Raw genomic sequence first — 15,000 nt, 5'->3', positions numbered from 1 at the left:
ATTTTCTACCTCTATGCCCCACACTCACCTCAACAGCTTGAACTCTGAACCCCCCCCCACCCCCCGGCTGTCCAATAGAGCGTTGATCCACCAAACAGCCAATCATGAGTAAACCTGTAATTATGATGTCATAATACCCCCCACAGGGGGAGCCAATCTCTGCTGATTATAGCCCCCTTTGGCCTGATGCTGCCGCCCCCTTATGAAGAACAATAACGCCAACATAACGCTGAACGCTGAGACTGTGTGCTCAGAGGGAGTGTGTGTGTGTGTGTGCGTGTGTGTGCGTCTGTGTGTGTGTGTGTGTGTGTGTGTGTGTGTGTGTGTGTGTGTGTGTGTGTGTGTGTGTGTGTGTGTGTGTGTGTGTATCTGTGTGTGTATCTGTGTGTGTGCGTGTGTGTGTGTGTGTGATAGTGATGTGCCGGCCCCCAGTTTGGGAAAAACTGAGTGGTGAATGTTCCAACCATGCTGACGACAAAATGAAACAACTCCTGAGAGATAAACAACAAATTTATTCGTTTTTTTAAAAGTGCTCAGAGACGCGCTCACAAAAAAGATTACACAAATAGTTAGTTATCATTGGAAGGAAAAGAAGAAAAGCATATGGATATTAACAACAGGCATTTGTTGATGTTATGTGTGTTAGGTTATGAAATGCATATTCACAGTAGTACTGTATAGGCCTGAACGCCCTGTGGAACGCTCAGAGGACACACACACACACACATACACACACACACATACACACACATACACACACGCACACACACACACACACACACACACACACACACACACACACACACACACACACACACACACACACACACACACACACACACACGAGTTGTCACAGCCAAAGACTCAAACAAACAAACAAGCACACAAAACTGCATATCCACACACACAGACACAGACACAGACACACACACACACACCCTCTGTACCCAAAACCTATTCGGCTGCAGGCTCCTTTTGGAGAAAGTGGGACAGTGAGCAGTTTGCATTCGCCTGTGCGTGTGTGTGTGTGCGCGCGTGTGTGTGCGCGCGCGCGTGTGTGTATGTTTGTGTGTGTGTGCGTTTGCATGTGCATGTCTGTGTGTGTGTATCTGTGTGTGTGTGTGCGTGTGTGTGCGCGCACACGTGTGTGTGTGTGTATGTGTATGTTTGTGTGTGTGTGTGTGTGTGTGTGTGCATTTGCATGTGCATGTATGTGTGTGTGTATCTGTGTGTGTGTGTGTGTGTGTGTGTATCTGTGTGTGTGTGTGTGTGTGTGTGTGCGTTTGTGTGTGTGTGTGTGTGTGTGAATTTGTGTGCGTGTGTGTGTGTGTGTGATCTGTGTGATAATAACAACAGAATACGAGCCTGTGGAACACAGAGAACGTGTGCAGTACAAGGTTCAATCCTCTCTCACATGTAGCTGCTTGGCGACCTTTTTCAAAACAAACGTCAGTGCAAAATGTCCACGTAGGAAAGCAGGGGTCCGTTTCTCGAAAGCGTCTTTGCTATCGTCGTTAACAAAGTCCTTCGTACGAGCGACTCAACTGTCTCTTGACAGCGACGCCCACCACTAAATCCAAGGGAAAGGTACAACGGTCTTAAGACGGTCTTAAGACGGTTAGCAACGACAAGAATCGAGAAACGGTACCCAGAACCATTGGAAGATAGCCCATCATCATCATCATCATCGGAAGATAAGATAGCCCATCAGAAGATCATCATCGTCATCATCCTCGTCATCGCCATCGTCATCATCATCGCCATCATCATCAGCATCATCATCATCATCATCATCATCATCATCATCATCATCAATCAATCAGCATCTGAGTAGCATAGAGTGGCAACACCACTAGATTATTATTATTATTATTATTATTGTTATTACTATTATTATTATTATTATTATTCATTTATAATAACAAAGGAGAGCTGAACAACAAGACAAGTGAGATAATAGGACTCGATCATCAACCGGTTACGTGTGCTTAAAACGTCTCCCTCCCCCCAGGTCAGGTGATCGCCGTTCTTGGCGGTTTGGAGGACTGACCCTTCCCAGCATGCACTGCAGTGTGTGGCATCGCCATGCTGTCAAGGAATCACATAGGAGAGAAAGATATCCCGAACTCCCGAACGCCCATCCAATGCGAAGGAGTGTGCTCAAATTCGGTCTCCTAAGGGGGTGTTGTCCCCTCCTCCTCCTTCTTCTCTTTTTGTGGTATTTGCACAAAGAAGTGCGCTACCGCCATCTACAGCGCTAAGGGACCTCCATTTATTCTCAACCTCAAGACTCCGAAGGTCTCTGAACCAAAGGTCTCCTAAAGGGGCGCTCACGCGACATCACATGGACACCGGAAAAAAAACGAGCCTGACGTATCTTTCTCTCCTATATGGCTCTTTGACGCTCTCAAGAGGGCACGTCAGAGTCTCTCCAACCAGATCGTCCGGGTTTTATATCAGCTCTACTCAAGAGGGCACGTCAGAGTCTTGAGGTTGAGAATACATGGCGTTCCCTTAGTGCTGTAGATGGCGGTAGTGCACTTCTTGCGCAAAATACCACAAAAAGAGAAGAAGGAAAGGACAACGCCCCCTTAGGAGACTAACTCTCCTCTGCATTGGATGGTTAGAGTTTGACATATCTTTCTCTCCTATACGATTCTTTGACCCCGCCAGGCTGTGCCCTCCTAGTGACGCAACATCTTCAGCCTTGCTTCTAGTCAGGCCAAGAGCAATACAAATATCGTTTCTGAGCTCCCAAAAAAACGGGTACTCCTCCCACTTTATCTGGAAGCATACAGCCATTAGTAAACCAAGGTAGGCAGGTCAACCATGCTGTTTAGGAAATGATAGTTGTTATGCTCTTGGTCAGACCAAGTCTCCAAGGGATTCGAAAGTCAATGATAATCAGGCTAACGTCAGGGCTCTTTGGTGCTTGGGCTGCTGTGAGAGGGGGGCGTGGCCTGCTTTGTCGTCGTCGTAGTAGCAGTTGCCGAGGAGGACACCGCCGGTGGTAATGTCACAGTGGTCGCCACGTTGCTGGTTGCCGTCGGCGGTGATGACGTCACAGTGGTTGTCGCGGCGACGGCAGCAGCAGCAGCAGTCGGGGGTTCGGCGCTCCGCTGCCGCTCTTGCAGCTGTTTGACCTCCTCCAGCACCTCCCGCGCCTCCTGCCACGAGCTGATCGCCTCCTGCAGGAGTCGCTCGGCAGCCGCCCGCCGCACCTCCCAGTCCGACCCCCCCGCGCCCGCCACCATCCCGGCCGCCATCTTGCCCTCGCGCAGCGGAGAGTCCCCACGCAGCGCCCCTCGCAGGTGCAGGTGAGGAGAGCTGGCCGCCTTGAGGAGGAGCAGCTCCGACATGGGGCCTCCTCCTCCTCGGGGTTTAGGGTGGGGCGAGTTGGGGCCCCCGCTGCCGCCTCCGCCCCCTCCGCTGCCGGAGCCGGTGGAGAGCGGCGAGTCCGACCCCCTGAGGTGGGTCAGGTCCAGGCTCCGTAGGTGTGGCAGGTGGGGCGACCTGCTGCTGCTGCTGCTGGCATTGTTCCCGTTCCCGCCACCACCGGGGGAATCCGAGGCCCCCTTGCCTCCCCCTCCTCCTCCTCCTCCTCCTCCTCCGCGTGAAGAGTCTTTCGCCTTGCCACTGCGGGGAGACTTGGAGCCCTTGACGCGGGGAGACTCCTTCCCTTTGCTGCCGCTGCTGCGGGGGGAATCCTTGCCTCCTCCTCCTCCTCCTCCTCCTCCCCGCGGGGAGTCCTTGTCGCTCCTGCTGTGGGGTGAGCCGGAACCCCTGCTGGAGGAGTGGGGCGAGTCGGAGCCTCGCAGGTGACGCAGTCGGGGGGAGTCCACGCCACCGCCACCATGATCTAGGGGGGGGGAAATATTAATGTTAAAATGACACTGTACTACCATTTTTGGAACTAAGCTTATTTTACGCCTCTCCTTGGGTTAACCCCTTAGGACACGGCTTTATAAATTACCTGTTACCAGAATGGCATGACCACGTCGTTGTATTACCAAAGGCCATAGTAGTGTAGTACTATAGTAGTTATAGTAGTCAACTTTCAATGTCTATTACAGCGTGCCACATGAGGTACGCCGTGCATTAAGGGGTTAAGGGATAGAGTTTTACCTTTCTTATGTACTTTCAACCGTTCTCTGAGTATGGCAGTGTGACCTCCAAGTTAGCAATTAACATTGAATCCTATGAGACCAGCAAGCCGCCAAGGAGGTAATGTTTTTGGTCTGTTTGTCTGTTTACAAAACATTCCAGTTTCTAAATAAGGCAGAGGCTTAAAATTAAAATATAGTGTAACATAGCCAAATGTTCTATCAAGCAGCTTTCTTGGCGGAGGTCTGCGCTCTCTGAGTGCTTCTAGACTTGTATATGTTATGGGTTTTAGCTCACCTAAAACATGCTGTGGTGTAAAACAAATGGTGATGAATCCAAGACTATTTAACACATCTAGATTTAAATAACAGGAAATAAAAGATGACATTCAGAAGTCATGTTTCTGGACTCAAACCCAAATATTTTGCGGTTCCAAAACTTATGGAGGAGACTGTATATAAGCAAACAACACGAATGGTTAGGTAGTTTATAGCCAGTCATGAGCCCTCATGACACCCTTTGATTTATAAAGCATTATAAGCTCGATTCATGCTTATTCATAACTGTCAATATAAAGCATCATGAAGCATTATGAGTGTAGTAGTCATAATACATTGTAAGTAATTACAACGCGCATTATAATTTGTTATAAATGCGCTTATAATGCGCAATAGATATTGCCTGGTTAACACCAGACCTAACCACTAGTGAGATTTGGTCTGGGGAGTTGCCTATTGTAAATTCCGTAGGGGGCAGAATACTTGGCTATTATGACACACTGCCCTGCCCTCTGATTGGATGGAGAAACTGTAAAGGTCGGAATGCTTGGCCATTATGACACAGGGACCATGATCTTGGCCGTTATGAGTCATCCTCGCCAGACTGTCTTTCAGATCGAAATGATTGTGTAGAACTAAAATCAGTATGGGAGTTCCCAGCCTACTATAGATACAGGCTTTAAGTAAAGTGTTACCAAGATTTTTTTTAAACAAACCAGCACCTCCGCGGATGACGTGTGCGGAGTCGACTCTGGGCCTCTGGTGTAGCATTAGCATCGGTCCCCCGTCCTGCTCGTGGATCTCTAAGCTAAGCTTATTTTACACCTCTCCTTGAGTTAAATGATTGAATTAAAGCTAGCAATTAACATTGGATCCTATGAGACCAGGAAAATAAAAGGAAATAAATACCAGGAAATAAAAGATGACATTCAGAAGTTATGTTTCTGGACTCAAACCCAAACATTTTGCTGTTCCAAAACTTTTGGAGGGGACTGTACACATAAAGAAACAACACGAATGGTTAGTCGTTAACCAGAAAATAATTTTTTAACAAACCAGCACCTCCGCGGATGACGTGTGCGGAGTCGACTCTGGGCCTCTGGTGTAGCATTAGCATCGGTCCGCCGTCCTGCTCGTGGATCTCCGCTAGCAGCTCCTGCGTGCGCTGCAGCCGCTGGTCGATCAGGTCCTGCAGGTGGCCAGTGGGGGGCGATATGGCAAAAATGTCAAATCACAATTTTTTTAGTCAAAAAGAGAAAAACACGCACATCCGTCTCAAAAAGATTGGGTGCAGGACCAGCAAAAATACCATGAAAAAGGGAAAGAAAAGTCTGCTACACCAAGCTCCCGTTACTCTTTTTTTTAATGCAACGTTTCGGGCAGTATGATGAATGCTTGATATCACAACTTTTTAACATGAAAGCTCAATTTTGATTTTTTTTTTTTCATCACGATCTTCCATCCAAACAATAAAAACAGCAAAAAACAATTTTGATATGCTTGCAATTTGTAATTTGCAGTTAACAAAATGTTAACACACTGATGAAACTCTCAGAAAGTGCACAATTAAAATACAATAATGTAAAGAATAAATGTGAAGACAACAACACAAGTAAGTAAACATCACTTTGATACTGATAGTTAACATCCTCACTGCAAGACAATCTACAGACGATTTCTTCACTTTGGCAGATTCGAGACGATCTTGTTCTTGATATCACGATTCACGATTTATAGAGCTTGAAAGTGATGTCACTTCCCCCGATTTCATAGGACCTCAACAGCGTTTTTAGCCGAAAATCGTAGCATGTAATCCAATGGCGGTATTAAAATGATATTTCGATCCCCTTCGAGTTGTGCCACGAGCTCCACATATGTTGTTTCTGATATTTTTGTTACATTGTTCGTACGAACCCCAACAAAAGAAAGCTGTGTTTCTTCACATTTTTCATGCAGACGTCCTCAGAACAAAACATTGATACTTCTGCATGATTAATCTTTATCTATCCTCTTAAACTGCATATTTGTAGCCCAGTGCATGTAATGACTGAGATCGGAAGATATTTACTCGCTACCATGTTGTTAGATGGTCAGCTTAGGTCCCTTGGGAACTAAGGGGCGGGACTTTCAAGTTCTACGTATATCGTCATATCGGCCACCCTTACCTGCAGGTGGCCAGTGGGACTGTGTGCCAGAGCTGCCGCTGCTGCAGCCGCCCGCGCCCGGCCCGTCGCCCCGCCTCCTCTACGGTCCCCACCCCCCCGGGACAGGGCGTCGTCCATCGACGCGCACCGGCTCCGGCCCTGGAACGCCGCCCTCTTGCCCGGCTGCGGCGTGCGAGCATGCGCCGGCGGGGTGTGGACCTGCACAGTAAAATATGGGGATGTTATCATTCTTTATTTGCGACAGACACAATGGTCCATATCATACATATCATACATATACAAATTACAAAAGGTTAAATAAGAGACAGACAACGATAAAATAAATGAAAACACAGGGTAGGCCTACAGCCATCAAACATAAAGACACTTTCTCCAATGTCGCCTGAGCTCAGAAGAGAACCTTACAGAACTCTTGGTCGGGTTGACGAGATACAACTATGCTATTTTGGGAGCAATCCAGTCGTCCCATGAATTTAAACATTACATTTCTCAGGACTGCATCACACCCAGGGATATTGGAGTGGACAAACAGACAGGTGGCACTTGACCATCTGGGTATCTTTCATCAGCAGTCTCATGGTGTCATTATATGCAACTTTTAGCTTCTGATAGCTGCTACTCTTATATTTGCACCATGAATTGGCAGTGTACGTGGGTGTGCAGCAGGCTCTTAACAGGGAGCACTTGACATTGAAAGAACACATGCTAATACATGTTATATTCCGGAGTAAACTAATAAGCCTTCAGATAGAGCACTGGTTCTCACCCTTTTTTGAATAAACACCCCCAGGTAGTAAAGAAAAAAAAAAGACAAATGGCCACTAAAATGGACCAATTCCTCCCAATGGCAACTAAGCACTGCCCCCTCTCAGATGTATCCTTCTCAAAGCCCCCCTTAGGGCTCCCCAACGTCTCCTGGGGGGCTGTAGAGCCCCTGTTGAGAAACACTAAGATGGCCCTGCCATCGCCAGGGTTGCCAGATGAGGCTGATGATTTCCAGCCCAAAAAATGCTCAAAACCCGCCTAGGACCACAAAATCCCGCCCAATTGTATTGATTTCTATGGCAAAAATTGGGCGTTTTTTTCTGATGAATGCCATTTTTTCCCACACACGGCCATCCTAAGCAGCCCAATTGGGCGGGAACCAGCCCAATCTGGCAGTACTGGCCATGGCCTAATAGTTAGGGCACTGGGTTACCACACTGGGTTACCACACTGGGTTACCACACTGCTGACCCGGGTTTGATTCCTAACAGGTAGGGCACTGGGTTACCACACTGCTGACCCGGGTTTGATTCCTAACAGGTAGGGCACTGGGTTACCACACTGCTGACCCGGGTTCGATTCCTAACAGGTCATTCATTGAATGGAATGCAATAGAAGCCCGCTGTCCATATACTACATCATACCTGTCAACCATCCCTAATTTGTCGGGGAACTCCCTAATTGTGACTCATTTCCCGATTTCTTCACGATTAAAAAATGTTCCTGGAAATATCCCGGATTTTTCACATTATCAAAAAACACTGTCAGTCCAGTAATTATAGCCACGGCCCTGTCCGACGAGTCACACCCCCTCTTGAGAGAGACAGAGGGTCTTGCTTATCAGCTACCTGCCAGAAAATTACTATGCCAGATGTCACCAAGAATTGAAGTTCCTTGAAAATACGAGCTGTCACCCTCGAGCTCCGTAGCGCTTGTGCGCTCACTCTTTTCCTCAGAAACCGTTAGTTCATGCAACGCATAAACAGCCTCGGAACAGCGAATCATGTGATTAACCTTATCACAACCTGTAGGCCTACCAGCATGAACAGTTTTGCACGAACAGACAACTTGTGCGACAAAACAAAAAGAAGAAACTCATTGCGCTCCTTTCATTATTTTGTTTTCATTGCATTGTTTCTCCACGCTGTAAAACGTGTGCTGAGGGATTTTAGACAATACTGTCTTTAAAATATGGGAATTTTCCAGAATTTTGGGAGATCAGTGTTGACAGGTACAGTATGTACTACATATATACATTAGTGGGCAATATCTTAGAAGTCAGCGTTTACTATGAGCTCCGTCTGACCTGGGTCTTGGTGCTGGGAGCCTCTGTAGAGTGCTGCCTGGCGGTCACGGTGAGCAGTGGGGGGCTTATAATACATTATAACTGGCATAATGCACTATGATTAGCGTCCTACCTGACTCTTGGTGCTGGGGGCCTCTGTGGAGTGCTGCCTGGCGGTCATGCTGAGCGGTGGGGGGCGGCTCCAGGACATCTCGCTGCCGCGCGGCAGGCTACCGGTCTTCACGCGGCCCTCGGGGGCGGCTGGCGTCACGCGTAACTTGGAGGCGTCGGTGCCGGAGCGGCGGCGGCCCGGACCCGGTCCAGATCCAGACGCGGCGGCCATCTTGTCCAGGTCCACTCGGTAGTCGCGGTAGTCCCGCCCCCAGGCGGAACTCTCGTCCTCCTCATGTACCAGGTCAAGGGTCAGCATGCCGTCAGACGACGTGGACGCCTGGGGAGGAGAGTACTTCATAATTAGTATTATTATTACTATTATTACTATTTTCTGTATATAAAACGTTGAGAAAGCCTCATTTAGGGAGCCAGGTCCAGAGTCAGACAACGTGGAGGCCTGGGGATGACAATAATAATCAAATAATCGAATAATAAATAATAACACATTGCTTCATTATCATTACCTCCACCAAAGAGGTTTTAGTTTCGGTCATGTTGGTTTGTCTGTCTGAGATGCCTCACTCATCTCCTTCAGAGAACCGGGGACATATACATGTCCTAATGTTCTCGGTCGCATTGGTCTGTCTGTCTGTCTGTCTGTCTGTCTGTCTGTCTGTCTGTCTGTCTGTTTGTTTCTTTGTTTGTCAGCAGGATAGCTCAAAAAATTATGAGCGGATTTGGAAGGAACTTTGTGGAGTTGTTGGAAATGACAAAATGAACAACATTTTGGTGGTGGTCAGGATCACGAAGCATATCCAGGATATATTTTTTTCAGCAATGTAAAATTAATCTATGATGAAAATCGATATATGATCAACAATGATAGATTCAGTCTGTATACGCCAGCCCCATGTATCCTCAGGGCAGTGACTAATGAAAACAAACTCAAGAGTTTCACTGAAGTGTTTGAAGCATTCTAAAAATGCAGTGCAGCATGCAGTATTTGACCTCAATATTTGAAAAATGTCTTGTTACGGCCCTGCTTGCAACCAGTGTTGCCAGATTGGGCTGGTGCCCGCCCAATAGGGCTACTTGGGATGAGCGTCTGCGGGTAAAAATGGGAAAAATTGGCCATTTGGCGTTTTTTTCAGCCGTTTTGGGCCCATAGAAGTCAATGTAATTTGTTGATTTTGGGCGGAATTTAGCGCATTTTGGCGTTTTTTGAGAAGCTTTTTGGGCGGGATTTGGTCAGACACATCTGGCAACACTGCTTGCCACCTTTTATGACATGAGAGCAATGCCTGGAGGGTTGACACGTCTTTTACATAATGAATACAGTGCTATACACGTCAGTCTGTTACTGGCAGCGGCTTCAAACTAGGTCAACTATGTTTGCTTTCATGATTAGGGGTCATAAACATAACGTGCTGCTTACTGGCAACTACCACCCCTGGCTGGGAGCCTCTTCCTTGTATCAAGTTATGAACTGGACAGTAGAGGTACAGTATAGGCCTGCACCATATCAGAATAAAGTGTGATACGTGATAACGGCATGCAATAACTCTATAACAACATTTAAACGATATTTAGAAATATAGCCAGGTGTTTTTCTTGTCATTAATTTGTCGTTCTGTGTTGGGGGCGTGGGGGCGTGATTGGACTGCACAGAAATGTTTTACTTGTTGGCGATAATTGTAATTTTCGCGACACGCATATCGCCACTCTTGATATCGCGATTCCGATACTTTTTCGATATATTGTGCAGCCCTAGCACAGTATTCCTTGTGAATGAAAAACAGCTTATTATTATGCAATAAATCATTTGTTTATAAAGAAATGAAATCATACAGACGTCTCCCTCCAAGTATATTCTTAAGTCTTCAGCAATTAATATTAAATCATAATAATCTCTCATCAAAGGGTTTTGTTTTTTGTCAGTTGTGCAATAGTCTTGTGATGTGATGTTACTGTATGTGAATGTCCTGTCTTAAGCGAGTGTTGCTCAGGGACGCCAAAAGAATTTCAGTGAAAACTGACAATAAAGTATAAGCGTATCGTATCGTATTATCGTGTAATAGAGTATAATTTATTGATACCAGCGGGGAAATTAAAGGGGAAATTTAATTAGTATGCCGTTGCTAAGCACTGATGTACCTATGTGTTGTTTAGTATGTACTTCCCTTTTGCAACTGCTAATTTGTTTATATGACACGGCTCTAATCTCTGATTACTTCCCACAGGCCGTGACTGTGTCTGTCAAACCACCCACGGCAGCAAACACTTGAAGCAAAGATGGGGGGAGGGGGGGGTGGTCGGTCATGAGGAAAAGGAAAGTTGATTTGATATGACTAGACTGGATCCCCCTGCGAGAAATCTTACTGACACGTTTTACTACTCTGTGTGTGTGTGTGTGTGTGTGTGCGTGCGTGCGTGCGTGAGTGCGTGTGCGCGTGCGCGTGCGTGTGTGTGTGTGCGTGTACTGTAAACAGCACTTGCCAAGATTTGCTCCGGCTGGTCTTGACCTTGTAATCTTAAGGTCATCAGCTTGACACTATGACATTTTTTTACCCACCGTAGGCTACAGTATGTGTAGCCGAATCTGCCCAGTTTCACTGTGTGTGTGTGTGTGTGTGTGTGTGTGTGTGTGTGTGTGTGTGTGTGTGTGTGTGTGTGTGTGTGTGTGTGTGTGTGTGTGTGCGCCTTTTCATTGTGAAATTAGAGCACAAACAATAAAAATAGCATTTCTGCAGACAGTGCAGCATGTGTGGTGGAAATGGTTCCGGGATTTGTTCTATTTGTGTTGTGTTTGCTCTGTGGTGGAAAGGTCAGAGGTCACTGGGGCAGCTGATGTGGAAACTCCGGCTGCTACCCACCACCAGCGTTAAAGGGGCACTGTGTAATAGTTTAAGTAATTTATTTCCAGAATTCATGCATTCCTTTCACAAATGTTGCCTTTTTCACGAATTCATACCATCACCATCAAATTCTAAGTATTCATTATGACTGGGACTTACAGGGTCAATTTTGTAATGTAATGTAATGCAATGTAATGTAGTGTAATGTGTAATGTACTGTAATGTAATGTAATGTAATGTAATGTAATGTAATGTAATGTGAAGTGAAAGTGAAAGCCCATTGGGAAACTCCAACTCCCATTGTCATTGTGACACAGCACTCCACAGCACACAAGTGAACACTGCACACAACGAAATTGCATTTATGCCTCACCCGTGCAAGGGGGCAGCCCTCAGTGGCGCCCCATGGGGAGCAGTGTGGTGGGACGGTACCATGCTCAGGGTACCTCAGTCATGGAGGAGGATGGGGGAGAGCACTGGTTGATTACTCCCCCCACCAACCTGGCGGGTCGGGAGTGGAACCGGCAACCTCTGGGATGCAAGTCTGACGCCCTAACCGCTCACCCATGACTGCCCTAGTGCCCTGTAGTGTAATGTAGTGTAATGTTAACTAATGTAATGTAATGTGCTGTGCTACTGTACCCACCACGGTCATGAGGTGCCCGCGTGTGGGCAGGCGTCGGCCTGGAGGGATCTTGGCACGGTCGCGCGTCGGGTGGCATAGACTCTCCTCCTCTAGGGTGACCTACAGGGAGAGAAAGAGAGAAGGAGAGAAAGAGGGAGAAAGAAGAAAAGAGAGAAAGAAAGAAAGAAAGACAAAGAAAGAAAGGGAGTAAGAATGAGGAAAAAAGAAAAATAAAGAAAGAAATGGATTAACAGAGTTTAGTTTATTTAGTTTAGTTTATTAGGATCCCCATTAGCTGGGCGCAAACCCAGCTATTCTTCCTGGGGTCCAACAGAGGAAGGAAGATCTGGAGCAAGTGGAGGTGGGTGTGGTGGTGATGGTGTGGGTGGTGCTTGAGTTGTAGCCAGTAAACAGCCTCTAGTATTGTGGAATGTTTCGGACGCTACGTACGTTTACATGAGACATTTAATTCAGAATTAACTCACTTTAATTCTGAATGAAACTTAATTTCACTTTGAAAACGTCATGTGAACACGCCACAACTCGAAATTAAAATGAAAAATCAAAGTAAACTTGACGTAACTATATACATTTTTTTTTTAACATTTCTGAAAATAGGGGCCCACGAGGGTGTGGGGCTCACCGTTGAGTCAGTTCTGTGCCGCTAATTATGAGGGGCCCCTTTAAGACAAAAGTGCCGGGGCCCTATTTCTCTAAATATGAGGGGGGCCCCTTTAAGCCAAAAGTGCCCGGACCCTATTTCTCTAATTATGAGGGGGGCCCCTTTAAGCCAAAAGTGCCCGGACCCTATTTCTCTAATTATGAGGGGGGCCCCTTTAAGCCAAAAGTGCCCGGGCCCTATTTCTCCCCCAGTGCAGCCCTGGTTGAGGCTGCTATAGCCACAGCAGAACAGAGTTGAGGCTTCTGCTAGGCTAGTGTTTCTCAACGGGGGTGGTACAGCCCCCCAGGGGACGTTGGGGAGCCCGAGGGGGGAGTTGAGGAAGATACAGTTGAGAGGGGACGGTGCTTAGTTGCCTTTGGGGGGCATTAGTCCATTTGCTTTTTTTAATACTACGGGGGGCGTTGGCAGGCTTATGATGAGGTCAAGGGGGTGTTGGGAGGCTTAGGATGAGGTGCAGGGGGCATTTGTTCAAAAAAGGTTGAGAACCACTGTGCTAGGTACAGTGGGCAATGACCCAGATAGCACTGGGCAGATCTGCTTGCTAGGTACAGTGTGATGTGTGATGATGCATGATAGCCGTGTTTCTAAACATAGCACAGCACAGCACACTGGCGAAATGAATGCTGACTACAACCACACAGTATAATGCTGCCAAATGCAATACTAGGCCTATATTTACACTGTGCATATGTACGCTACCTTAACCCTGAACCTTGCCATATGGTATATAGTGCTAGCGCATTTTAGCTCTTACTTTGTTACACAGTATCTAATTGATGTAACATGATCTTGAAGTGATACTGTCCCATTTTTTTGAAATAAGCTCATATTACACCTCCCCCAACTTTTCCCTGTACTTTCAACCGCTCTCTGAGTACGGCAGTGCAAATTTTACCTCCAAGCTAGCAGTTAACATTGACTCCTATGCAGTGGTCGAGTTGTAAAATCAAAGCAGGGGGGATGGTCAGAGATTGATTCTGATTATTGGGGGTTCTGGGGTTTCTCCCCCGAGAACATTTTGAAAATGTTGTTGTTAAAAGTGCAATTTTAACACGATATGTGAAGAAGGGAGGCATGTTTTGGAGGGGGATGATTTTTTATCATTTTCATTGAGTGGGATGATTTTAGACAATTTTCATTGTTGCGGGGATGGTATCCCCCCTCATCCCCCTACAACTCGAGCCCTGATCCTAGGGACCAGTTAGCCGCCATCTGGCCTCATAGGACTCAATGTAAACTGCTAGTATGGAGGTAAAATTTGCACTACCATACTCAGAGAACGGTTGTGAAAGTACAGGAGAAAGGTAAATCTCAATTATTTAACTCAAGAGGGGAGGTGTAATATGAGCTTATTTCCAAAAATGGGACAGTATCACTTTAAGGTTAAGTGTTTTTCCCCTGTACTTTGGCACATCAGATGTGGTATCTCCATTGTATTCCCACATGGGGAGTCATTGCCAGGGCACATACATCACTGTAGCCATTCACACTCATCATCAGGGATATGGATTTTCACACTCTATGGCCGTGTCTCAAATGCCGCACTTGTGCACTTCGGGCACTGTTTTCAGTGCCTAGGGCGCTCACGCTGAAAATTTCAGTTGAGCCAGTGCACTGAAAGTGGCAGGATGATCCCCAAACAATGGCGGAAAAATGCAGTGCTTGAATGATGGACACTGCACGCACTAAACGGCGGCCATGTTGACAATAACACGGAGGAAATGTGGCATTCAGTTCAGTAGAAGAGTTTGGTCAACAGTCTCCTAATTCTGTAAGTAATGTTGATGGGACACCAACCTTTTCATGCCAACCAAAGTATTGTATGTGTGATTGTTGTCCTTTGGGGTGAAGGACATGGAAATACAAGCACCAGACGCTGTGCATTGTGCGTGAAAGCCCATTGGGAAATTCCAACTCCCATTGTCATTGTGACATAGCACTCCACAGCACACAGGTGAACATTGCACACTGCACACAACGAAATTGCATTTATGCCTCACCCGTGCAAGGGGGCAGCCCTCAGTGGCGCCCCATGGGGAGCAGTGCGGCGGGACGGTACCATGCTCAGGGTACCTCAGTCATGGAGGAGGATGGGGGAGAGCACTGGTTGATTACTCCCCCCACCAA

The 15,000-nt window shown here is 46.8% G+C and overlaps 1 protein-coding gene across 1 annotated transcript in view; it reads right to left on the bottom strand.

The window, feature by feature from the left end:
- Nucleotides 1–2,915: 2,915 nt before the first annotated feature.
- The window catches only part of plekho1a (pleckstrin homology domain containing, family O member 1a), a 63,527-nt gene continuing 51,442 nt past the window's right edge, over nucleotides 2,916–15,000 (bottom strand). The window contains exons 5-10 of the mRNA XM_063185115.1: nucleotides 12,213–12,311; nucleotides 8,752–9,048; nucleotides 6,548–6,745; nucleotides 5,439–5,571; nucleotides 5,099–5,185; nucleotides 2,916–3,859 (exon numbers count right to left, since the gene is read on the bottom strand). Of these exons, the coding sequence (XP_063041185.1) occupies nucleotides 2,916–3,859; nucleotides 5,099–5,185; nucleotides 5,439–5,571; nucleotides 6,548–6,745; nucleotides 8,752–9,048; nucleotides 12,213–12,311 (1,758 nt within the window). The remainder of the gene's footprint in view (nucleotides 3,860–5,098; nucleotides 5,186–5,438; nucleotides 5,572–6,547; nucleotides 6,746–8,751; nucleotides 9,049–12,212; nucleotides 12,312–15,000) is intronic.

This window comes from Engraulis encrasicolus, chromosome 20 (genome assembly GCF_034702125.1).
Source record: "Engraulis encrasicolus isolate BLACKSEA-1 chromosome 20, IST_EnEncr_1.0, whole genome shotgun sequence".
Classification (NCBI taxonomy): Eukaryota; Metazoa; Chordata; class Actinopteri; order Clupeiformes; family Engraulidae; genus Engraulis; species Engraulis encrasicolus.
The sequence above is the reverse complement of the archived record's forward strand: the minus strand, read 5'-3'. Positions and strand labels throughout refer to the sequence as shown.